The sequence below is a fragment of the Fringilla coelebs genome, assembly GCF_963513975.1.
Source record: "Fringilla coelebs genome assembly, chromosome: 1".
NCBI classification, from domain to species: domain Eukaryota; kingdom Metazoa; phylum Chordata; class Aves; order Passeriformes; family Fringillidae; genus Fringilla; species Fringilla coelebs.
The window spans coordinates 73373549-73401257 of NC_140028.1; the positions used below are offsets into that span (position 1 = coordinate 73373549).

At 38.9% G+C, this 27709-nt stretch overlaps 1 protein-coding gene across 2 annotated transcripts in view; it reads right to left on the reverse strand.

Annotated features, from left to right (window-relative positions):
* Window positions 1-27709, reverse strand: part of CTNND2 (catenin delta 2) — a gene marked incomplete at both ends in the record, with an annotated part of 515683 nt that overhangs the window by 48392 nt on the left and 439582 nt on the right. The window contains one exon of one of the 2 annotated variants that reach the window (XM_084219011.1): window positions 19575-19725. In XM_084219011.1, the coding sequence (XP_084075137.1) occupies window positions 19575-19725 (151 nt within the window). Of the gene's footprint in view, window positions 1-19574; window positions 19777-27709 lie in introns of both variants that reach the window. The other variant, XM_084219012.1, reaches the window with a different exon arrangement.

Below are 27709 nucleotides of genomic sequence, written 5' to 3' on the forward strand. Positions count from 1 at the left end.
CAGGAGGTGGGAAATGGGCAGAGTTCAAGAAGGACAGAATGCTTCAGCTGGATCCTTGGGGGTCCTCATGCCTCAGCACTTTAACAGGCAGGACCTGGAGGCTGCCATGTGAAGCTCACACAAACAGTGTGAAAGAGCTGGGCCAGCCAGGACGGGTTGATTTTGTGGCTGTAAGTTGGCTTTGGGTGTTAGACCATGCTTGCTAAGCCTTTACACTAACTCTGACCCTAACCCCAAGCCTGACTTCTAGCTCCTACCTCTCCCCCACCTCCCACCCCAATCCCAAACTCTAATTGACCCCAACAGCACAAATGACTTCTGAAACTATAACAAAACCCAACACCAAGTAAACTGGTAAAAGTAGAAAATAAACTGACACAAATGTTTATAATTGTCAAAAAAAGAAACCAGTTTTTTGGCATGATCTTACTCTCATAAAGCTGAGCAGGAGCAATGAAGTAAGGCTTCATTCATCACTGTCTCAAGCAAGCATTAGTCTTCACTATGTGAGAAAATTAAAGATTTTACTCCTGTTAGCCCTGCTTTTCCTGCAGCTCAAGCTGGTTCCCAGCTTGATTTAGCAGAAACACTCAATTAAAATTCCTGCCTATGAATCAAATATGATGCAATGCACTAGCAAGTGGCAGTGGTCTTCCCTTTAACAATTATGCTAAATACTCCATTTAAATGGCATCATTAAGCTAAATGGACCTTAAATATCATAGTGCTACTCCCAAAAAAATCCACTCAGATAAAATGAAACTTTTGTGAAAAAACATGAGGGAAGGAGAATATTAGCACTGGCATATCAGCTTTTGAGTTAACAGTTAACAGTAATATTGTGCAGCCACACATTCATTTGAACAAGAGCTCCTTATCTAATATAAACAGCAATACAAAGCACATTTGCAGTCATGTTGTATCAAATTTATAGCAGACAAACCATACTGAAAAGATTCTTTAAAGATCATTAATATAAAGCACTCTCTTACCAATTATGAGATATTTTATTGGGTAGCTCTTAGCTTCCAGATTTATCCACACAGGTATTCTTATCTTTGAAAATGTCTGAAATATATCCTTAGTACATATTTATTTCAAACATTAAAAGTAAGTATACTGAAGATTATCTTGGAACCTGGCCCATTTTTGAGCTAAAAAATCCTCTTCTGAAAGCAAATTAAAGTAGATAGATCTGTCATTTATGTTCAAGTTCTCTTTATCCTGGAATTACTTCTCCTTTCAGAGACTGAGTCTGAAAATGCTGTCCTTATAATTCATAGAAGTATTTTACTTTATGTAGGTACACATGAAGAAATGCTTTTATTAATATCAAGTAAATTTAAAAATTACATGTAGAACTAGAATAACTGAGATTGGAAAAGACATCGGGAGCTTGTCTAACCTAACCTCCCTGCCCACAACAAATACAAAACCAATGCAATGCAAAACCATCTCGAGACAACTGCAGATCAATAGAAAACTGTTAAAAAAATACATGTATAATATCTCATATAGTTGACATAGCACACTAGATGGCACATATAGCCCTTCTGCTGCTCTCCTGTCAAAACCAGTGTTATTCATAATGGAAAAAACATTTAAATATGATGAATGTGTGTCTTCATATGTGCACATTTGTTTAGTCTCTCCTCCCAGTACAAATTTTAACTACATAAAGATGACAATGGACTGCATTCTTTTTGAGATGAATATATTCTGGGGTATGAAGGCAGAAAGAGTATGCAAGAAAGACGAAGTAATACAAAGGAGAAAATATGTTTTTTTTGACAGAACAGGGATGGAAGCTAAGATGGAACTGGTGCAAATAGGATGAAAAGATGTTCGCATGGTGCTACTCAGAACAGGCACTAATGGTTCATCATTGAAATACAAGCATTTATCAAAAGAATTCAGTAGAAAATGTATGAATGAATTTCTGTAGACAATCTTCTATCCTGGATCTATGTCCATCCTGTGTGACAGTCTGTTGTATGGACAGAAACAAGGACAGAGGGTGAAAAATGTTTGAGGATTGGTTTAGATTTCAGTTATCTTGTTTTTGGAAGATGGATTCATTAAAGTCAAATGGATAATATTATTACACAGAAGCAGGAGATTATTATCTGCAGAAATACAGAATGAAGAGCAATTTAATGAGTAGCAATTCTGGAGGAAAGGATCAGGAAGCCAGAGAAGATCATAAGATAGGCATGTGTTACAAGATGGGTTGCTGTGACAAAGACAGCTATTTGGGAGTGTATTAACAACTACTCCTGGCAGAACATAGAGATGATATGCTCCTCTGTGCAGAGCTTATGGAGAAATACCACAACTAGTCTGAATGGCAGACCAGGAAACACAGGGACCAACCAGAATGAGTCCAAATGAAAGCAACAAGAGTAGCTAGGAAGACAGGCTGAACTGAGTGCCATCTCAGCTTTAACCAGGTATTCAGCTACTCGACCCCTTCAACCAGCAAACAAGGAATAATGCTGTGTTCTTTATGGTAATGCACTGCAGTGGCACCATTCTTACTCTGTCTTCATGCACAACATACATGGCAGAGGAGGCTGCTACTGGAGACTGCAGGTCACCAAGAGACAGCAGAAAAAGCAGAGTCCCTGGACATATGGCCCCACTGCATGTTTAGGATGAGGTCTTCATATGATCTACGTAAAGAACTGGAACAAAGAAAATTGCAAGTGAAGTGTCCAAAATGGGAAGAAAGAACTGGTTCATATGGTAAATTTTGTTGTTTATGAATTTATGCTTGCAAGCTGCTCTTACTGGCCTTGAAATAGAATGGTTCACCTTATATGTGAGGTCCATCTCAGTTTCCCATTTTTTATTTACTGAGCTAACTTCATATTTATAAAGGGTCAATTAGGACTGAGAAACAGTTCCCTTCAATGAGATAGTCTGGATCCCAAGACTATCCCCTTCCCTTCCAGGAAGGGACTTGTTCTGACAGGTTTTGGGGTCACAGTACATCAGGTACAGCACCACTGATTTCAGGAATGTTTTTCTTTGACCAAGAGTGGAAGGGTTGTTTTTTGCAGACTTTGAAACAGATTTCTTGCTCTAGTCCATCTGGAATATACGCTGTAGTACAAAAATACTACCTCCAGACCCTATGGAGCTGAACACACCACCATAGCTGTTAAATACACCTCTTGCTGTGGCTGCAACAGTGTGTCTGTTGTCTTCCTTCTCATCCTCGAGTGCTGAAGGGCTTATAGGAATGGCTTTAGGCTAGTAAGGTTTTATTGTAAAGCAGTTGTAAGAAGGAGTGAGTGTTTTCTGAATCTGTTAGTTCCTTTACCAGGGCCCTTGTCAGGGAAGCATTTCTGAGGATAAGAAGTGAACTGCACCATGTCCTCTCTAGAGGACCTGAAAATTGCTGGCTTTTCTGAGGTGGAGGAGGGTCAGGCACAGAGGTAACTCCAGAAAGTGGAGGCTTGTAATGTGCTGGGAGAGAAAGGACAGGACTATCAATTGACTGAGGTTGTGCATGCTGTATGTTGAAAGAGTGGAAGGTGGAGCTGTAGCTTGATGGATTGGTTCATAGCGCTTTTCACTGACAGGCCTATCAACTGATTCAGCATCAGTTATTTCCCTACAGAATAATTGGGGAATCTCAGCTGATTCTGCAAATGAATTGGTTTGGTGGGCTCAGACTGATGGCTGGCAGGAACCTGCACACAGAGCTTATTTTCAAAACTCCTGCAGTCAAAATGTGATATCAGCTTTTGATAACACTCTGTATCTTCCTCAGGATCATAATGGCTTGAGACTTTTGCTTGAAGTCTCTGTGGTTCAGGGCCCTGTAAATATACTCCTTAGAGGAAGTAGCCAGTTTGTGAATGAGTGCAATACTTGTTGGATGACAATATGATCTTGCAAAAGGAATGAACTGCTTAACTTCCTGGTATTTGGAAAAAAGGGAAAAAAAGAGATTCAAGGCAAAAACCTAGATGAAAAATGGCAGATTCACAATATGAATTCCCCAGATCTAGATCTCAGAATATTTTCCTTACATTTTCTAATTGCACAATTCCTTGAGTACATTTGACCACCATACTTCTTTTTATGCTTCTTGTCTGCTCCCTTTATTTCAGAATCAGGCAAAGCAGAATGCTGAGACAACTTATCTTCCTCTACTCCTCTTCATAATCCAGGGAATATTCTTTCTCTTTGTTCACAGCCTTCAGGTGATTTGGCTCTTGGGTCAGCTGCAGCCATGGCCAGATGGCCAAGTGCCTACTCTGGCTCACCCATCCTGCAAGAGTTATGCACACACTGATGGGCCAATACTCAAAAGCACAGGTCTTTCCAGGAAGATTAGCGTGTGAACAGCTCATGTTGGATGCTTTCTCCTGGGTTCCCACTGCAATCTAATCCAGGCTGTGCCCCAGGACTGGTTAAAGAGCCCATGCCATCCTAACTTTCAAATTAGTACCACTGCTTCTGGAAGTACTTCCATCATTTTCTAATAATGATGTGCTTTTTAGAATTTCTTTTAGTGGGTGATGTCTAGACATTTTCTGCACACTAATTGTCTCTCACAATGACAAAGCCACACATGATTATTCACTCACAGTTACAGAAACCAAGGCAAGACAGGCCAATGTCCAACTCAAGAAGCCACCTAAGACTTAGTGTTTTTCTCCTCAAGAATGAATGAAGCAAATGAATTCCTCCAGCTTCAAGTTGAGGTTTTTTAGTATTTGCTTTGTAAATAATTTAATTATTTTACTTTGTTTGCTTTGTAAATAATTTAATTCTTTTACTTTGTTTACTTTGGTGGCAAATCTACAACTAATCTCTAGACACAGGGCTCTAAAGTGCAGCTTGTTATTAATATTGCCAGACTAATAGGTACTGATCACTTAAGTTTTAAGTAGATTTTAGAATAAAATGGGGAAGGAAAGAGACAACATTTAATTTTCATGAGAATGTGGGAAGTGTTACAGTGAAGCTAATCTCTGACTCTTAATCGATTTTTGTATTGTTTGAAGATTGAACTAGAGGTGCAGTTCTTTTCTTTCTCTTTTAATAACCTTGCCTCAGCTTTGAAGTTTCTGTAAGCTGAGCACAGCTTATCAGAAAAGTCCTAGTGAATGAAAGATGCTTGAACAGGGCTACAACTGAACAAGATGAATTTCAGTCTCCCTAGGAAGAAGCTGAGCCTTTCAGTATAAGGCATATACATATTCAATCCCAAGGCAGAAGAATGGATTTAACTACAGTGGATAATGCACAAAAATCCACCCTCAGAACACCCTGTCTCAAAGGCTTTGCTTGTGATGTACTTGGTATTTCAGATTGTTAGTGGCTCACAAGAGAGAAGGAGACATGGCCTTTTCTTTGGGGCTTGATTTAGACATTGTGGTACGGAATTGTACAGCACAGGTTAACACCTTTAGCTGCTGAAGATTTAATACCAATGTAGAGAAATTATACATGCCAGCTTGCCAGCCTATCTGATACCATTATATTCCAAAGGACCCTGCTTCTGTCGGTCCAAGGAACACAGCTTCTCTGTTTTGCTATTCTCATTTTCCAGCAAGACATGAAGGAATTCCCAAAACTGGTTGTTTTGTTTTGTTTCATTTTGTTTTGGGAGGGACGGAAGAAGGGAGGGAGGGAAGAAGGGGGAGGGCAGGTTTTTAGTAAAGCAACAGTTTACACTAGTGCAATAATATTAAGACAGGCTTCATGGTGGTTGGATTCTAACAAAAGAAAACATTTTTCAGGCTGTGGGCAGACCTCCAGTATGCAAGTGTGAAAATGTATAATTCTGAGCCTCATAAGCACTACTGAGGCAAGTCAGAGTTTTTCACATCTCAGGTCAGCTGCTCATCTGACTCATTTGAGTTTGTTGTGTTTAACAAAATTTGTCTGTAAAAGGAAACAGTAATCCTTTGGCTCCCCCAGTTCATTTTGACAGATTAGTCAGGCAGTGAGGCAGTGCTGATTCAATGTAGATGTGACATGCTAATGAGGGGCTGAATAGAAGCTAGAAGCAGGAGGATATTGTGTCACTGACTGGGTCACGGTGAATTACCACGGGTTAGATTAGGGAACTGCAGTTTCTTAAATATGCTAACTCAATCAGCTAAGAACCTATAATTTTCTGAGTGAAAAGAATTCCACTATTAAAAAATGAACTGCATTATAGAATATATTTAACATGAATTTATTTCTATTAAATATACTTAATGGTGTAAGTACAACATTTTCAAAGGATCAAAGTGAATTAACTGGCATCCAACTCTGGTTTTCATAATAAACTATCAGTCCTTTAAAACAGTCCATTTAATGCCTATGTCATGGCTGAAAACAGAAATTCAGATCTTAATTTACCATCAGGCACCTAAGAAATTTACCCTGATGTTGTTAACATTGTAAGAATCACTTGTACTTGCACTTTACTCTCCTATTTAATTAACTGATTTAAAGTAGACTTTACCATTGTTTGGCATTGTATGGTGATTAGTACCTATGCAGCCTACTCACTCTATCTTAATAATGTTGCTTTGTTACTTTGAGTTGAATCCTGCTTCTCAGGAACTTGATGGAATAATTCCTTCTAGCTCCCATGAGATGATTAAGCTGACAGCAACAAGATTTTCTTCTAGTTGTTGCAATTGTATGCCATAACACAACGTGTGTTTTACATGTAGGGAGTAATTTTCTATATGCACATGTACTCCTTAGCACAGCTTCTCTTCCTCTTTGGTGCAGGTTAAAGGCTGGGAAAAAACCTACCTAAATACATATGAACACACACTACCACACACCTATATAGTGTTGTAGTGTGTATATATTAATATAAATAAAGATTAGGTTAAAGGCACTCTACATCAATTTAATATGCAGATACTTTTGCAGATGATATTCAGAGGTGAATTTGAATAAAGTTATTTTAAAGGACAGAATAAAAATGCCTTTGTACATAAGAGTGCTCTGATTACCTTTCTTACAACCATTTTTTTCCATGAGTCTGAAATAATTTAAAATTCATGCTATTGCTACACAATTGAATTATATATCAAATCAGAATCTATTAGTCTACATGTGGTTAGTTTGATAATAGGCATGTCTGTTGAAAAGTAGAGAAATTACATTTATTTCTACTGATTTGAAAGCAACAAATTCCAAAGACAAATTTAAATGTTCGGATAAGGTTTTTCACCCTAAGGATGGTTGGGCACTGGAACAGGCTTCCCCAGGGAAGTGGTCATAGCACCAAGCCTGACAGAATTCAAGAAGTGTTCGGACAATGCTCTCAGGCACATGGTGTCTCATGGGGATCATCCTGTTCAGGGCCAGGAGTTGGACTTGATGATCCTTGCAGGTCTCTTTTAACTCAGGATATTCTATGACATTCCACAGTATTCCCTTTTTAAAATCTGCAAGTACAGTGTCTTACTAAAAATGCAACAAGTGGAGTTACTATTACAATTCCCTCTGTTAAATAAAGCAAACTTCTGTGTTTAAGTGAATTTAGTTACAATTATTCTATTATGGCCCTGATTCTACAATAAGATGGTTATTCCCTGAAGCTTATACACTGTCACACTGAAACTGTGGTTTAAAATTTGGTGAACTTTGTCCTGAAGTAACTTAAGTATCTGCAATGATGTCACTGAGGTTAAAGACATTTAAATTGCATTCATCCACTTCTAATTTAGGAATTACAGACTTTAGGTTCCTTAAAATAACAAATGCACCAGTTTACCCTTACTCCATACAGTGTCCTTACTGAGATTTTGACCAGATAAGTAGATGATATGGTTGGGCAGAAAAGTGGCTGGACAAAAGGGCTTCATTGCCAATATGAAACCCAGCTGGCAGATGGTTACTTAGAGGTGCCCCACAGGTGGTGGTACTGGGGACATGACTGTTTCACATCTTGATTATCAGCTTGAAAGGACAGGACAGAAAGAGAGACTGCGGACAGTGTGATGTTGGGAGGAGTAGTCAATACACTGGGCTGCTATTCAGATGGACAGCTGAACATCAAAGTTCAACAAAGGCAAATGCATTCAAGATTAAATAAGCCCCTGTACCAGCACGCAGATGGGTATCAACTGGTTAGAAAGCAAGTTTTAAAGAAAAAAAAACCTTGGAAACCTAGAAGTGCTGGTAGAGAAGCTGAGCAGGAGTCCAGAATGTGCCCCTGCAGCACAGAAGGCCAATGACATCTTGGGCTTTATAACAGGGAGTCTAGCCAACCTAACAAAAAGGCATTCTTCATCTCACTCAAACAGTTCTGCATCTACACTACACCTAGAGTGTCACATGCAATTTTTTTTTTCTGCCCAGTACAAAAAGGCATTGCAAAATACTGGACCATGTTCAGCAGAGCATCACAAAGATCACGAAGGGGGACTGGAACACATTGCAGAGAAGAATTGCAACATCTGGGCCTTAAAGAAACATTATGAAGAAATCTTGCTATTGTTTATTTCTACTTAATGGAATAGTGTGGAGAAGATGGAGTCAGGATCACCTTAAAGAGTTCCACAATCTAAGAAAAAGAAGCAAAAGACATGCTGGAACACAGGGAACTGATAGAAGGAAGACTAATTTTGCTACGGTGGTGGTCAAACAACAGAACAGGCTGCCCAGGGAGGTTGAGGAATCTCCATCTCATCTGCTGGATAAAGTTCAAAGCAACCTTCTGTTACTAGACCAGCTTGATCTCTAGATGCCCCTTCCAAGCCAGACAGATCCAGTAATACCAAATTTTGTCTTTATTGCACTTGCAGACTGAAGCCTTCCCTACAACCTGAAAAAGTTGCTTTACTTTTAACTGTATTTTCCAAAGTTACCCAGTTAACTTAATTTCCTAGGCTTATATGGACTAAAGGAAGTAAACCGGCACAATATCATCTAGAGACCAAAGGAATTTCATAGTAAATGTATCCCAGACTGTTAGCAATTACTTAACAGCTGAGACCACAAAGACAAGCAATTTTGAAATTCATTGTTGTTTCCTTCCCTGCATATTGATAAAAGTTTATAAACCATCAGCAACAAGGTAGGTTTTATTTCCATTTCTTTTTGTAAGGTAGGGCTTGTCAATCTACTGACAATTCTCAAAACTCTCTCTCTAAAGGTGTCTCTCTGATTATGTTTGCTTAAAATCTTAATTCTGGAATATTGGAGCAATTGCATCAATTTTTTAGTTAATTTTTTTAAAACAATAAAGGCCTTCAATTTTAAGCGCTAACAACATGCTGTTTTCTTTTGTCTTAACCTGGTCTTTCAAACTGAACAACTCATATTACACATCTATACAAAAAGCATGGATTTCAGCATTAATGCATCTTAATACTCTCTTAGGTTAATTCCTGAAGTCCAATCCATCATTATAAAATATCATACATTATACATATAGAAAATTGCTAACTCTAGGGGGTAGTCATTGAATCTTTTTCACGTTCACACAACCTCTTGCATAACACAGCCACAAGAGAAAGCAGAAAGAAAATGGAAAACACAGTAACACTGAAGATTGTATCAGTAATACCAGATTTCAAGTAATTTTATAGAGATGCCATGGAGAGATCAATGGGGCTTTGAAGCTGATGCTGAGGGTTCTCTAGGCTTTCCTTGGGAGCAAAACTACAATTCTTTACTTTTGTTTAATTGAGCCCATCGAGATATTAAGTAGAAGAATCACAGTCTTACCTTATGGAATTATGATAATAAGGCCCCTCAGCAAATTGATTATTCCCTTACTTATCTCAGATGATGAGAATTTGTTACCCTTTTAATATTTTGTAACTGTGTATTACAAAACTGCTGCTGTTCAGTCCCACCAGTTACAAGCATGAAACAGCAGATTTTGATTTTGTAAAATACTGCTTGTTAAGAAGGGGTGGAAGGGGATTTCTTTTAAGACTTATTTAACCAATAAAATAAATAAGAGCCCATAAATGACCAGAAAGCTAAGATACAGCGAGTGCTACCAGCCAGTCCCAGACAGTGCCTTTTGAGAGGCACTACATGTGCATAAAGGTACAATATTCATAGGAAACACAAGCATCCATTTGCAAAGGCTGCAGCAAAAGACCATTATTCTGCTTTCTGTAATTAAGAGGATATTTGAAGTTTTACTAGTGTTACCTGAAACAAGGGCCTTTAACACTAATAAACCTATAATAATACTAAACACTAAAAAACACTAATAAACCCATAATAAATGATGGAAACAACCAGGGTATGACTTGGCTCTTACAAGCGAAAAAATCCTACACAAAGTACTTAATGAAGACAAATTAAACTGCCAGAAAACAGAAGCCTCTGAAGATGGCATGCAGAAGCCAACAAGTATTGTGACTGACTGCCTTTTTTATATCCATCAAAGACTAAACCAACACATGTTCACAGGTATTTTGGCACAGAGTGCATATAACCCAACAAAGAACTACCATCACCTTCTGCCCACACTGGGCGAATGTTACGAACCAGAATATTGTGTAAGCACCTAATGGTCGGGAATAAAGAACAACTAAATTCAAATAAACTGCACTGAAATTTAGCTAAAATGCCAGATGCAAGAACCCAGGCATTCACAATCTTTTCTAATCCTGCATTCTTTGAACACTAACTCTCTGGTATCTTCTACCTTAGCTGTTGTCTGAGTTTCAGTCAAGGACAGAGTTAATTTTTCACAGTAGTGGTGATGGGGCAGAGCCTGGAGCTGTGTGGGTGAGGCCAAGATGTTGTGCTGTTAGACACTATCACTGTCTCAGGCTTGAGGGAAAAAGAAAGCATGGACATGGACAGTCTGTCTACTTTGTTCATTGTCCTGGTTGGAGAGCAATTTTTGCCTGTAACACAGCCTCTTCTTGTATCAGTTTTGTATCTTTTTGTTATCAGCTTTGTTGCTGTTCCTGTTACTCTTTGTCTTTTTATCTCATTGTGGTTTCCATTAAATTGTTCTTAGCTCAGCTTGGTATGTCTGCCATTTGTCTCTCACTGGAGGGGATGGGGACGGGGAAGCAGCTCGTGGTTTTTCACTTTAGTGGGAGCACTAAATTAAGGAATAGCATTTCTAAACCCCGACAGTCACATTTTTATCCAGTGAAAATGAGACTTTCTATGGCGCCTTTTTTAATCTAATAGATGATGGCAAACTTATGGGTTGCGTATTTGCAGGTGTTTTATTTCTGTGTTACCCTACAATTAGTCCTCCCATGCAAGGACACAGCTTAGGTCCCTGCAATCAGAATTTCCTACCAGTGTCACTTTTGGGAATGGTGTTCGGGTTTTGTTTTTCCCTTTCCAAGCACTCTAAAGCATGAAGAAAACAACTTTGGGGACACTAAAATAGAAGTGGAAGTATCTCTTAAAAGCCACACAAGGTGAGAAGGACATTGTGTGCTGCCCACTTCACCTGTCAACATCTAACTTGGGAACTAGGATCATACAAGATTTTGCAGGAACAACTGCACTAATTTAGAGAGTGCAAGGATGTAGATGCACAGAGAAAATTACTGTTAATATGACTGAAAGTCTACAGGAAGTTTGAATTTAATCAATACACATTCATCCTTCCTTTTCTTAGTGGTTTAAATTTCTCAGATCCACCTTCAACGTCTTTTGAAACTACAGCGCCCCAGACCCATTCTCAGGGTCTTCACATGTGAGAAGAAAACGACATTCCTTTATCAAATGCTAATTTCTGCCATGTTCTACTTTCTTGCACTGATGTGTCATGAATGGGAATTTGAATTTCTTCAAACAAAAGTGCTTTTAGTAAAAAATGCCATATATGTCACTTCTATCATTTAAAAGTCACTTCAGGTGATATGTATTTCAGGGGAAAACACTATTTTGAATCTTACAGAGAACAGAACTAGCTCACTGTTTCATCAATTGAAGTTCATACAAAGTAGGCTGGAAACATGTTTTGATACACTTATCTGTAACTGTAAGGCTGTCACAAAACTTGGATTTTCAAGACTGCTTTTCCCTTCTCATGGATTTAAAAGTGCTTTTAAAATTCCTTTGGCAGTTTCTGAAATTTGCATTTCTACCTTTGTTTATTTCATGTGACTAAATTATACGCACTTTTTAGATCAGAATTCCAAATTTTCAAAAGCTAAGTGGCACTTCTCAGCACGAATATACCGAGAAACAGAGATGAAAATTAATATTAAATTGTTTGAAATGTCAATCTTCTGAGTGAGAAAAGCAGATGCAGTTACAGTTTAATTGCTTGCTACCTTGTGCAGGAGAACAAAAATAAACAGAAATTGTTTATCTCAAACAAAATGTAAGGTGCAGGTCAGGGCACTTTCTTATGTGTGAAATACACATCAGTGAAGTGAAAAGGCACATCCCTCAGCAGTTTTTGGAGGTGGTGGTGTTTTTGGCAGTTACAATTATCTAGGCTTTCTTGGGCCTCCTCTACCAGATTTTGCAACTTTTATGACTTGCATTCAGAATTCAATCTTAAGTAATACTGAATGTGAATACAAAATTATAAAACCTGTAATAAAGACTTCAAGGCTTATAAACCTTAAAGCACGATATGGCATCATTTAATATTACCATCATCATCTAGAGACGCTGCCATGGTGCAATACGGAAGATGATTCTCTTGATTACAGCACTTAAAATAGAAATACAGGCATTTTACAGGCATTTCCCCACAGTTTATTCTACTAGAAGGAACAGCTGACCTATGGCTGGGTTGTGGTTACAATTGGTGAAGCATCTTGACCTTACTATGTCAGAGATGAAATGATTCTCTGACTTGGAATTACAAGGGAAAACAGATCTGTGGAAGTAGCATCCCCCATTATCCTAGATTTGAATCTGCATGTAGTTATTTCTGCTGTTTTGGGTGACAATGAAAAATTGTAGAGCTTTTTTACTCATAGCCCTTGCCAAGTCTATTGACCTAATTAAAGGGGAGCAGGACAGTGCTTAGTCTGTATTACAAGGACAGCTTCTGATGGGATGCTACTTCCCTATCTTCAGTTACAAAAGTTGGCCACTCAGTCTCTGGCCACTTCTCTAGGTTCTCACATAGGACTCATTAGACTGCAAGATCAAACATTTTATGTGGGATGACCACCTAGAGGTGCCATTTTCCTTCTGCTGTTCAGAAGCCCAGCTGACTATTTGAAACACCATTTTTTTCAGATATTTCATGGAAGAGAAAAATCCCTCCAAATCCAGATAGGTGTACTTAGGCAATAGGAAAGTTCAGATGTAGAAGAGTTGACAGAATTCTGAAAGTGCTTGACCTTGAATTTGATACTAAAAAAAAGAGTGCAGTTTTACCAATGTTAGTTTTCCTCCTAAATCTCTTCACGTGAGAATGTTTTTTAATAAGAAATGACTGAGATTGAAAACCTTTTCTAACCTCTGTAATTATCAAGCCTGCTCGTCAGAAATATATTTGAGGAAACATAGAGCAAGAAGCAATATGCAAGTGGCTAAGGCATATGAAAAGTCAACATCTCCTTGACACAAGGCTTTTACACCACAATGGGAAAAGTACTTAACATTTAAACATTTATCAGGTTAAATTTTCAGCTAACTTATTCATACAGCACTAAAAACCAGAGAGTTCAGATGTTGCTGTACAGGTGCTATAAATTACGCCTTTACTAACTTAAATAGCATCTTCTCTTCACTGATGAAGAGTAAGGAGCACCAGTTACTACTGCATGATGATACGTTCAATTTTGTAAATCAACTTCTTCAACTTCTTGATGACAGGCTGTTCTCATTCAGGTATCTGTTTATTGTATTGCCCAGCTCCACTATCAAACACAAAAAATGAAGTGCAATAAAAACTGACACAAATTTAAAAATTGGAGGATATATTATGTCTTCACCTTCTTCTGAACAAATGCCTGATTAGTGCTTTCTGGAATCTTCTGCTTTGCAAATTTATGTCATTTTACCATTCCAGTGACTAACATACTTTATACCTCAATTAAAAATTCAATAAAAAAATTCAGTGTCTCTCACTGTCAGCAGATGCGTGTGTGAGAAATTCAGAAATGCTCACATCTAAAAATAAGAGAAAGCTGCATGAAGGTACTCTTAAGGGGGACGAAAGCTGCATTTTTGATTTAATCATCTCCCAGTACATCCCCACATTCCTTATCAATGTACATTACTAGGACTTAGCTGTTGTTCTTGTAACTACAAAACTGGAAACTCTTTTCACTTGGATTTACTATTAATTCTAAAACAAAATGCAACCATGCTCTAAGACAGGAGGACCCCATGTAGCTGCTGATGTACCAGAAGAACCATGTTCTGCTCTGAGAATGCAAATACTTGATTCTGATCCATTTTCAGACTCACAGCTAAAAAGCAGCCTTTCCAAACACTGATATCACACTTTGAAATAACATATCTGACCTTTCTTTGAGGGCAAAGCTAGGCAAGGTGATCCTGTGAGGTTCCTTCCAACATGAATTATTCTGCAAATCTAACAATTCATTGGAGTTGTGAACTTCTGATATATCATTCTATCAAACTTTCTCAAGTTTAGCAATAAAACTTTGAAACAAAAACCAGGCACCCAAACAGACTCACACTGCTATGAGATCACAAGGCATACACTGACAATTTACACACTTGTTAGATGATTTTCATCACTAAATAATAGTGATATGGAAATACAGGGTAACTTCCATCTTCTCACATTTTAGACAAAATAAGTCACTGACTGTGAGTCTCTCAGTCACCTATAAGGGCACCCAATACAGGTATCTTATCACAGACAATGAACTTCTAGACGCCTAGCAAAAGGAAGCAGTTTCCAGCACCCATTAGGTAATAATTTAATTGATGTGTTATTTTTTAATTTTGCACGTATAACTGCATTATCGACGGATGAACAATGAAGAGGATAATTCTGTACTGACACACAGTCCCCAACTCAGGAACCATTATTTAAAAATGGCTCTGGCTACAGGCTCTGTTTCAAAACCTAATTCAAAACCTTGTGAAGGCAGAAGAAATCGTACCACTAACTTTACTTATCTGAATCAAGCTTTTAAATTGACAGCCGCAACAAGAAAGTTTCAATTATTATAACAACATTTCAACTTATCCCATCAAACTCCATAGAATCTAGAGCTCTGAACAGACACCTGGATTCTCTAAACATTTTAAGGGTGTAGATATGCAAGCACTTCTTTTCTACATAGTACAAGAAGTCAACAAAAATTTTAAGTGGAACTGTCCTCCTTTTTTCCAAGGGATTAAAATACTACCAGGCTCTAAAAAAGGAAAAAAAAAAGAAATCTTTTATTTAACTGCAAAAGCGCAGACCAAGAGGCCAAGAGAAAGAATGGTTCTTTTCAATTACTAGTACAATACTCCTCTTAATCAACGCTGACCCAGAATGGCATTAGAAACCACTGTCAGGATAAAATGAAAGTGACAGAAAGACTTAAAGCACAAAACTGTGCATTGAAGTTTTATACATTTTACCTCCAGCTCTGCTTTCTCTCCAAAGCCTGTACTCTGTGGACTTACCACTGAACAGTACTAATGCAAATTCCAAATTTTCCTTCAAGAGAAAAAAATCCTATATTTTACATATTTTGCAGTACATGAATAGTGACAAATTTCTCATCTGGGGCAGCTAGAAAAATCAGCGTAACTTGCTTGAAAGACCATTTACTGCACTTTAAAATACCACAGTAACTGCCATTTAAAATAAAAGGTATATGCTGTGCATACACAAGGACAAGGAAAATGCAAATTTTGGGGATAGTCATCCTTCAAAAACTTCAGACAGGGATAGTCTGTACCTGCTTGTTTAGGCAGAATAACAAGTGACATCATTTTTCAATTAACTGTACAGTGCATAATCTCTTTTGTTAAAGAGGTCATGGATAGCAGCAGAGAGGAAGATGCTGTCTGTTTTTCAAAAAAAAGAAGGATGAAGCTGGCTCGTTTCCCAGGACTGAATGGGGAATCCTGATTTGGAAACCTTCTCACATCCCCAGTGGGTAGAGAAGGGAGGCTGCTGCACCAGTGCTGGCGGGAACACTCCTAAGGACACAAGTGTACAGCACAGGCTCAGGTAACCCACAGAAAGTTCCCTAAAAGTCCAGAGGACTGTGTGGAGGGTGCTGGGGCAGATTGCAAGGAAGCAATTCATCCTGAAAAGATGCTGTTTACAGGAGAGGGGTTTACTTTGAAGCTTCTCTGCCCCATCCAGCTGATCCAAGTTTCTTCTAATTAAAGGAAACTGTATTGAGTTACCAATTCCTGATACCATGCCAACAAGACGTAGCTTTACAGAATGGAAGTTTGAAGGTGCACTCAGTGTAGGGAAGACAGTGGGACAACTTTGGCATGAGGTGCTGGCCTGACTGGCACTGCCAGAAGCAAGAGGTCCGCAGGTAATCCTCAAGTTAAAAAGTGCATTCCCAGCAGAAAGAGAATAATGTCATATCCTCAAACTAAGGTGCCAGTATAGCTCTGAGGAACACAGAATACTGGGTTTGTTATTCTACTTTCCCTTACTCACAATTTTTTTTGAGAGAAAGGGACAGATGAAGAAGAGGGAAAGAACATAGGAATGACATAACTGTACAAAGGTCATCAACATAGCTTTTAGAGGACCTGTGGGATAAAAGTGATTTTCTTCTGCCTAAGTGAACAGTCAAAAGCAAATAAAAGTGATTTTCGTCAACTCAGTGACAGCTACTGGGGCTGGGGGGAGAAGCTAATGGAATCATGGAGAAGTTTAACAGAGACAGAACCTGCTTCAAGGAAGGAAAAGAAGCCTTCCAAAATGCTGAACACATGAATAGAAGTGGAAAAATATGGTACCAGAGGGACACAGGGATGCTGTGCAGCCTAGATCACTGAAACCAAAGAAGAACAAAACAGGCAATATCAGTAGTGGATCTTTCCCTCAGCTGGGAGAGAGAAAAGGCTGAGAAACCTTTCCCTGGGGTGCTCTCTTGGGAACAACAAAGACTGTGTATTACTTTATGCAAACAAGGGTCCTGGAAGTCAAGTGAAAATTAATGCGGTCTAACCTGTGACCAGGAATGCACCTAGGCAGTGTGTTCAAGAAGAGAAAAGTGGGTGTTGCATTAGCTATTCCAGTACTAAGCAGGCCAGATGTATCGTGTTTTTGAGTGCAGTTTAATTTTGGGAAGGAGAAGGATGAATATATCTGCTGTCTCAGCCAAGGGACACACAGCACAATGAAAAAAGCAATGAAGAAGGAGAAAAGAGCAGGTCCTTTTAAAGACATGGAGCATGCCTGAAATGAGGAAGAAGACCTCAATATAAATAAAGAAAATGTTGCTATGGGGATGGCTCAGATAAATTATAAGAGAAGCCTCTCACCAAGCTTTAGCAATATAACATCATAGTTGATAGATCTGTGTGAAAAACAAAACAGATTGGTCAATTCAATGAAGTCTAGTATGAAACTTCTGGCCATTGAGAAAAGGGTCTTTTTGTTTGTTTTGTAGTGCAGTACAGGTGAGCCTGGATTTTAGCAAGCTTTCTAATATATTTTCCAGGTTCCTCAATACTGATTTATGGGCTGCTTGGCAGCAGCAGAATTAAATATATCATTCTCTGGCACATTTCAGTAAAAAAATGTCAGTCAGGAATGGAATGACAGCACCACTGAAAAGAAAGCTTTATAAAGGCATTAAAAACCCCCCAGCCAACTCAATTCTAGCTATGTAACTTTACTATATTTACAGTTGGAAAATTATCCTTTAGGAAAGGTTATTTTATGGGGAAAATTCTAGCTTGTGAAGCAGAGTGTGTCACCACAAGAACCTTATGCACTAACAAAAATCATAAAGAGAAAAGATTAATAGCATGTTGATTTTGCCTAGGCAGAAGGATGCTTGAGGAACTACCCTGATAAAGCACAAGCTCCTTTTGAGGCTTCCTTTGCATAACAACATCTAAGGCATCCTGCAATACATATATAATACAAAAAAGTGCAATATCACAAAAATGGATGGACTACAACATGAGTTGAAATCCTTGACCACTGCTGATGTTTAGCATTTCTAAAAATCAGCTCTATGATAGGCCCTATTTGCTAAGAAATACTAGAGAACAAGAGTGGTAATGACCGCTATTACTGTTTCTTTGAAGTTCAATGATGAAAGCCAAAGAAAGGAACATACAAAGAGCACAGCTGAAATGGTCCAAGAATTGCAATCATAACTCCCCTGTCATATTGACATGTTTGGACTGTTTTTAAGCTGCAGCAAATTACTATTGCAATTATGAAGTACAATTTCTCAGAATGACCCTACGAATAACATAAAGCAGAGCAGCACTCTACAGCTATTATTAGCTGGCTACATACATAAATATATTAGGTTATTATATTCAACAGACTCTTCCCACATTTTTTAAATTTATCTTTGCTTTTATGATGTGTTATTTAAGAATTTCATAAAATACTAAAATGTTGAGGTTGTGCAAATTTACTATCCATAATTTTATCAGTATTCTGAATGGCACACCAGAGTAAAACAGTTCAATTTTAAATGTATAGTGTTACATTCCTAAATGAAATTTGCAGATCTGGGAACATTAGTACAATAAGACACTCCTCCCAATATGAGAGGAGCGATTGCCTTGTCTTAACAACTTGCAGAGCACTGCTGTAAAGAAGTATTAACCCTAAGATAGCACTGGATGCAAATAATAAAAATTATGAGCATAGTATCTATTTATATAATTCTGTAATTAAAAGCAGAGAAGAAATATGTTGTAATGATAACAAATCAACAAGTTTGGAAAAATTAACAGAAAATATGCTCTTAATGTACAGAAGTAGAAATAATTTGGTTATGATTGTTGAAATAGTTAAAAATCAAGGAAGCAATTATTTTTCAAAGACAGAACATGAAAATAAAAGTTCAATGACCCACAGTGTTTGGATGAATTTCAGCTAAAGAACCCCACCAAAAGCCTGAACAAAATAAAACCCCCAGATGTGTGCTTCCTTTATGATCACAATTCAGGGGCAATAATGATTTACATAAGTTATTGTCCTTTTCCTTATCAGCGTATTTGTGTGTGAAGCAAGAGTCTCCCAGTTCTCTTGCTGGAGCTGCTAATCTGCCCAGCAAATTCCTGTAACCTTCTTAAAATTTTTATGACTTGTTACTTCACGACTCCAAAGTTACTTGCAAAAGGTAATCTGAGGATCAGGAGGGGGTGCTGCTCTGCTTAGATCTTAGCTCTGGAAGATGCAAGTGCTACTGCCAGCCTAAGAATGAAATGCTAAAGCAGAACAAAGCCATTGCTTTTCTTACAGAGATTACAGCCTGAGAGATCAAGAAACATTGCATGATGTTTAATTAATTTAACAATTCCTTGATATATACTAGCAAGCTGTCACATAAAATCTGAATATGACACACTAGAGAAAGAATTAAAAAAGAAATTGTTCTAGAAATGTGAGAATAATTTTCATTGTGCTCATTCTGCTGCGAACTGGAGAAAAACCATCCCCAAACCCACAGTGTATATATATATATATATATATATATTGTTTGGAAAGAACATACCTATTAACTCTTTATTTCTGACATCTAAGGCCATGTTTCGTAAAGCTGTAGCAACCGCACATACCACCCGGTCGTTGTCTATCCGGAGCAGCTCCACCAGGATGGGCAATCCTTTCTCCTTGCGGACGGCAGCGCGGATGTACACTGACCACTGCGAAGACACGGGGGAGACAGAGAGGGGGGCAAAGTGAGCAATCCACCACAGGCAGTGAGGCACCTGAGCTTACAACGGAGTAAGGGCTAACAGAAGCATCTGGATACAAAATTCAAAGGAGTGGAAATAATTGCATTGACGATGCCAGGCAACCGCTTGATTTGGCAATCAGCACTCATTTTTTTTTTTAATGGAGACAGAGAAATTAAATGATGAACTGCCTTGTCTCCCAGCACACCTGGTTACATTTTCATGGCCCAAGTCTGCAGACAACTTACTTTTCACCAGCATTTTGTATGTGACATCTAATGACGCTTGTTTACTGCTAAACTAACAATATATGTATTTGTATTACAAAGCAAGTTCAAGAGGTCTGAGTATTCTTTGTTGTTACCATTAGAATTGTTCAGTCTGCAAACATGAAAACACTATTATAATTTCTCTTGTGATTGCTAACTTGTTCAGAAGGAAAACTGAGGATACCTACATGCCTGGTTTTGGCAGCTGTAGTGATCCTAACTGGAATACTATTGTAGATTGAAGTGTTAGCCATTCCCTCAAGAGCTGACCTGAGGGCAGTGTGTGCCTGTGCTGCGCCTGACTGCAGGTATCACGTGGCTGCAGGATAAACCCAGTGGCTGATTCTATCAGAGAAGCCTGTAGGCATCTCCCACTTGACAGCTGGTCATGACACCACTGACACAGCCTTGTCTTTGTATCAAAGCGAGCAGTATGTTTTCATGTAAACATCCTTTCATTTGACAGCAGAAATGATGAATGGAGTTGTTTACTTCTAAAAAACTCTTTAGGAGCTCTAAAGACTATCATGCCAGTGAACAAGGGATCTGTGCAGTGTGCTGTGTTTAGGAAATCCATCCAGAGCTGTACAACTTGGGGTTCCCAGCACATAAAGAGGTGAAAAGACCAGCTATACTACCCTGTTTTCCATTCTGCTGCCATCTACAGCAGCTGCAAAACATGTAAACAGGACAGCAGCTGTGACCTCGTGGATTTAAAGTATATGGGTACTGCCAAAGTTAAGTTGTTTGGACATCTGCAGATGTACAGGTCTCCTCAGCACAGCCCACTTCAAAACAAGCCATCCACAGGCACACACATTCCTTTCACTTCATGATCTCGTCTCTGCAATTTTCATAAAGTTCACATTCACGCTTCTTGTACTGACAGCTGAAAGGAAATTATTGAAGCAAAATGTCTCCTTCCTTTCAGTGCCATGGCATGGACGCTTATCTTGCCATTGTACCTGGAAGGTGAAGACAATTTCTGGAAGGCCTTTGCTTTTGAAATATTTCAATTATTTCAGAAACTACGATGATAAGTCCTAGGATTTCCTGATCTAGATGGCTTTTCTCTTTTGAAAAAGACATCCCACTGTAAAGAATAATTACATTGCAATAGCATTACTCCATAGCCAGGCACAGTAAAAAAAAAAAAAGGTTAGCACATTCACTGTAAGCAGACCATGCTTAACCCCTACATACAGCCTGTACTTACCACAGCTGAAGAGCTCACTTTAAAACCATCTGTTTATATAAGATATATGCCCTGAATAGCAAAAACCAGAATATATATTTATGATAAAAACAGTAGATGTGGAGATAGACAAGAACTACAGTGCTGCAATGTCTGTAGCGCTAATTCATTCCAGGTGATATGATTCAGTGAAAATTGGGAAAAAAGAAAACAAACCAGAATTTAAAGAGCATTTGCTTATTGACTCTCCTCTGTAGTAACTATGCATAACAAAAGCCTCTTGGCTGGACTTTGCTGAAGATGAAAGTGGTAACAGTTATGATAAGCAATCTAGTCAGTTAAGTTGGACAAGGGGTTCTCAGCATCCCTGAACACAATAATGTGTCTAAAACATAAATGTGCTGACATTTTGTGCTGCAAAGCAAACAGCTTAGGGGAGATAAGTGATAGCAGAACTCTTCATTGATCTTATTCTATGCTCTCTCCTCCAGTTCCTTCTAGAACCAGTGTGTAGGCTGATCATCAGATAAAAAACTAAAACATCTTAAGGATCAATAAGTTTAACAGGAAGTATTTTTTGAAAAAGTTTCTTTCCTATACATTAATTTTAATGGGATTTTAAATATAAAAGATGCTATGGAAACAACAAATGGATATTTCTAACCTTCCTGGCTCAATAAATATGTATTTACCTGCCAGTTACATTCATTCTCACATTCTCACCTGCAGCTGGGAAATGAGCAATACCTCCTTGCACTTAAAAATGCTATATTTTGTACATCTCTCCCAGGGGAAACATCTGTTGTGTCTGCTGTGATTACAAGGTGACTGCCAGCATAAGAGTTCAAGATAGCAATGAGAATATTTTGAGAAAAGAAGTGAGCCTGTCTGGTTGAGGTGAGAGTTCAGGCTAGCTGAGAGTATTCTGAAAGATGCTGCTGTTCATTGCAGAAGTACATCAGAGATGCAGCATCTCCAGAATGGGCTACATGGGGAACCAGTGGGGGTGTTTGTTTTGAGTGAAAAAAACCCCTTATCTATGTCTATACAATACCAAGGAGAATCAAAAATAATCCTTTAGATTATTCACTATATTTTAAAAACCTCCATACTAAACCCTCAGTAAACAGTTTTGCTTTGATTTTTTTTTCTAGCCACCTACCAAGAGAAAACATAAGTACTTGTTTCATAAAGCCAGGTTTACAACAGACTTCTTGGGATGTAGCACTTTCATCATCCATTCTAACCCAAAAGTTTAAGAGGAACAAATTAGGGAATGTTTTGCTTTTAAGCCTAGGGAGAGTAAGAGACATTGTAGGAGAAACACTGAAATAATTCAGTATGAAAAAAAAGAGAAAATATAAACCTCCTTATTAAACAAACAACATGCAAACCTTCGGGATCTGTAATAAATCAATTAATTTGATTATAACAGCAAAAAACAGAGCTCCAAAGCTTTCACAGGGGAAAGATCCAGATTTAATGCTTTACAGATGCACATATGCACACATACAGATAAAAGAATGGGTGGAGTACTACAGAGAAGTTATGTACAAAACCTCTCCTCTCTCCCGTGTACTCCTTCCCAAGCTGTCTTTTTCCAGAGGATGTCATCCACCTTGGGAAAAGTTCACAGACACCTCAAAGTGTGATTTGCTATCATTTAATCTGCTGTTTCAAGTCATGAACCTCAGGCAGATATAGAGAAACGCTTTTAATTGTTTCAAGGGTCTCTGGAGAACTTTCCATGTGGAAAGTGGTATGAACTGTCTGGTCCTCTTTCCTTAAGCTGCCAATTAGGACAAGTCTCTGCAAGCAATTACGCTGCGCTGTGCGGATTTCAGGAAAGCTCAAATGGAGGTGCCTCAAAAGGCTATTTCATTCTTGCAGAGAATGGAGAAATTGATTCAGCCTTGTGTACACTGATGATCCTTCCGTTTGCCCAAAGCCATCCTGCGGTGCCTGCATTTCCACATTGTGGGTCACTTGCTAATATGAGCTCAGTGAAGTATAAAAGCAAAGAGATGAAAAATCATAAAAAAGACACAAAGGGTTTGTTGCCTATCAGTAAGTAAATGAGGCACGCTGCTAATACACTTAATCATCCTGTTACTGCACAAATCAGTGGCAGTGTCAACGATCGAATAGCTGTTCAGTTTGTAAAGCAAAAGCATTCCTGTGGGAACAGCAAACACTTTAGCGAGAACAAGCAGCTAGAAAATAAAATAAAATCATTGTTGTTGCATCAGATTGAAGCTAAATTATCAGAGAAAAGCACAGGAGCCAAAGTCTGTGCATGAATACACTTTACCAATAGTGGAATTTGAGGGGCATAACTACTACACATCACTTTGAAGGTACACAGTAGAGCTCTATGTCCGCTTTCATTAGTAGCTTCCTTTTTATTTTCATTGCAGTAATTAGGTAGAAAAATAGAGTAAATCTGCAAATTATTTTTTTGTTTGTCAGATACCGTCTGTATAAGTGAATGCCTCTAGGGATTTAAGATTATATTAGGCTGAAATTCAAGAAAAGAGTAATTACTCTCGATAAAACTCATTTAAATTTTTCAGAAAAATTTAAAAGCACTTATTCACTTAACTCCTTTTGCTGTTTCATATGGTTTTCTCTATTTCCCTATGAAGCAGCAACACAGGAGACAAAACCGAACAATGAAGAAATTTCCATCATAAAAGGAGAATGAAGAAAACTACCAAAATAAATCCCCCCCAAAAATGCAAGAAATACCAACAACTGGATATACTTGACATTTTGAACGGATTCACTTTCCTGCCATTGACATCAGTGCTCCTGAAGTATCTGCAGAATATTTCATCCCATACTTCCGCTTTGGCTAGAATTTGGATTGTACTGGTATTCCGGCTTCCTTTTGGGCTGGCTTGCTCCTGAGCAGGCAGGCACGGGCTGGGTAGCTCAGTCCTTTGGGGACAGACTGTCTACCCAAGCCGCTCTTAGCCGCAGGGATATCAGCTCTTCAGTGATTTTCAGCCCTTTCACCATCTCAGCTCTTTGCTTGCTAAGGCGCCGTGCAGGCCAGCCCGGAAGCAGACGTGAGAGAGGAGAAGACTCGTCCTGGCGTTCCGCAGTCATGGTTTTATCTGGGGTCTGTGAAGGGCTCCAGCGCCGGCTCTTCTGGCCAGAATGGGCTAAAGCAGCCCATTATATAGGGCTAGAGGGGATCAGAAATTGTCCAGGAGCAGGGGTTAAGGAGAAGTGACCTTTGGGCTCACAGAGAGATAAACTGGTGTCTGAAGGGGGGAAGAGAGGGGCTTCTGCCTTCTTCACCGTGACTTGGCATTTCCTCTCTCGAGGCCTCTGCCCTCCACGGAGCTTTAGCAGGTCCTGGGCCTGCTACATACTGGTACAGTTCAACACTGTGACCCAACGACTATTGAGTTACTGAATACTAAAGGGAACTACTGAGACGTAAACTACAACATGAAAGTTAAATCAGGGTAGCAGGCACGACAAAGCAAACTAAATTACTCAGCAAACTAGAGTACCAGGAAGATTAGAGAGACTTGAGGTCTATGAGGAAAGGCTTAGAAAGAATCCATGCTAACAGTAGTAAAATAGCAGACCATGAAAGAGAACTGCATGTTGAATAATCAAAGATCCATGAGTAATTAAAAATTAATGTTTCTCTCTGTCTGATCAGACTCAATGTAATATATCTATCAGAAAAAAAAAATTATATTCAAAAATTACAGATCTACTTTACTCAAATAACTCTATTGGGAGCCCTAAGAAGTCACATGACCTGACAGAGAGCAAAGCCCTGAAACCTTGGTTAACTCTGCAGTTTCTGACTAGAGCAGAAAGAGACTTCCCAAGGACTTTCTGCTCCCTGACTGCGGTGTACTGTTCTCAGAAATGATCCTATCTTGTATACTACCAGCAAGTTCTCTATATCTTTGTGCTGGGACAAGAGAAGAGTATTAACTGCTTCTTCTCTTGCTCCACAACCTTAGTCAAGCTTAAAGAGAAAGGAAAAAAATCCAGTGGGTAAAGATACAAAGTTAAGTAAATAAACTAGACAAAAATAAAACAGTGTTGACAGAAGTTACCCTGACCAGGAACTCAAAACTGATAAGTAACTGCCCTTGCACCTCATCATTCTTGGTTCTGCAGTACAAGTAGGTATTTTGTTTCCAAAATGATCTGAGAACTTTCACTATCAGTTTTCCAAACATTGTAACCAATATAATTAAAAAAGAAAAAATTTGGGACAAAAGTGACACATCTCACGGGAAGAAAACTGCTTACAGTAAGGGACTACCTTGAACATGAAGGCACTATGAACTACTGTGCTCCCATTCCATATACAGATGGCCTGATGTCTGTGATACAAGTGTTCGCAGCAGAAGGTCTTGCTTTTTAAATTTTGTCCTGTCCCTTTAATTTTGTCTTCTGTCCTCTAGAGCCAATACATCTCCAATGTATTAACAATTTATGTACTTACACAATCCAATGTATATAACAATTGATGCTGTCTCATTTCTGGTGTTTCTACTCAGGTAAGAAATCCTGACAGAACAAAGCATTGGAACTGCTGAGAGAATAAAGCATTGGTTATTTAAAAAATTGACTTTGTTGATCACATATTATAAGTGGCCTTCTGCATCCTATCACATAAAGATTCATAATACAACTATTTTGGAGAAAATGAAAGTTAAGTCTTTTCACTGTAATCCAGGAAAACTTTCCCCTGGAACAGCCTGATGAAGCTTCAAAGAGTTAATACATAAATAACTAGAGTCATCAGAAAAGTCTGGCAAGGAACCCACAATATGTCCTTGCCTGATAAGAGAAGATTGATAACCTAGATGTCTGCTGCTTTAAAAAATAATTACTCATTATCTTCAAGAGTCTGGATGGTAAGGAGCTTGAAACTCTTTCTCGTACTACTCTTTGAAGCAGCTGCACTGACCTTGTGTCTAAAATGGTTGCTTTTATGTTTTCAGTTTCCTTATCTAATAATTTACTTAATGGAGCTCTTGCTCCTATGAGAGTCAGATTTCCCTTGCAAGGAATTAACAAAATAAAGGCAGTTGCTTGTCTAAGGAACAAAGACCGAGATAGCATCTAGCCTATCTCAAGAGATCAGGCCAATGACTCATAAACACCATTCACATGGGTATTGTACCTGTATATTAGGGATCAAAGGCAGGGACATTCAGCAGTCTGACCAAAGAGCACCTCATTCCCTGCTGAGTATGATCAAACACGGAACAGAAAGGAGAGGGAGCTAGAAAGAACCAGCCAAGGAATGCCAGAGTTTCATGAGATTGATATTGACCTCAAAAGAGCAGCACTTGCTCCTCACATTACAGTCAAAGGATAAGAAAGGAGGAGGCTCAGCAGAGCTGCTGCCTTGGACCTGCAGAGGACAGACTCTGGTCTGTGAGGGAGACTGGTCCAGAGTACCTTGGGAGACAGTACTGAAGGGCAAAGAAGTCCAGGAAGGCTAGACATTGTTCAAGTAGGGAATCTTAAAAGGTTGTTCTAGTTGTTGAGAGGAATAAGTCATCCCTGTATGTTAAAAGATGAGCCGGTGGGGAAAAGCAGCAGCCTGGCTGAACAAAGCTGGGGCTCAGGAAAAAATGAACAGAGTTTTTCCCTCCCCTTCAGAAGAAGGGAGCTCAGGAGGACTACATGGATGTTCTGAGGTTTCAGGGAGAAAATCAGAAGGGCCAAAGTCCACCTAGAACTTAATCAGGCTATTGCTGCAAAAGACAACAAAAATGTTTCTATAAATACAGTATCAACAAAAAGAAGGCTAAGGGAAATCTCAATCCTTTATTGGATGCAGGGAGAAACACAGTGACGGGGATGAGGAAAAGGCTGGGGTACCAAATGCTTCTTACCCTTGGATCACAACAACCCCAGGAAGTGCCACAGGCAGGGGGCAGAGTGCTGGAAAGCAGCCCAGTGAAAAAGGACCTGGGGGTGCTTCTAGACAGTGCCTGAACACCATCCAGCGTGTGTCCAGGTGGCCAAGAAGGCCAGGGGCATCCTGGCCTGTATCAGCAATAGTGTGGAAAAGGAAGTTGGCCATCTTGTCATTAAAGCAGGCGAGGGAGTTCATAAAGTCTGTAAAGTAACTGAGACAGAAGACTGAGTGATAGAAGGGACCAAGCAAGGCCCAGAGCAGGTGTGCTATCTGTTCCAATGTAAGCCATTGTGCTGCCAGAAGAAATGAAGTAAATCTTGCTTCCTGATTTTAAAAGATAGCTATTGCCTATGTAAGTCATGATAGTATATTTTTTTAAGAGCCATATGAATGAAGAATTTATTTTTAAGGGTTTGACAAAACTAAGGAAATGCCACTTGTGGTGACACACTGTGTTACCAACCACATGTAACAGCAAAGGTGATGTAGGACTAGAGGCAGTGGGCAATAACTGAAACACAGGACTTTTGCAAAACAGCAGGAATTGCTTCTTCACTTGTGAGGGGGACTGAA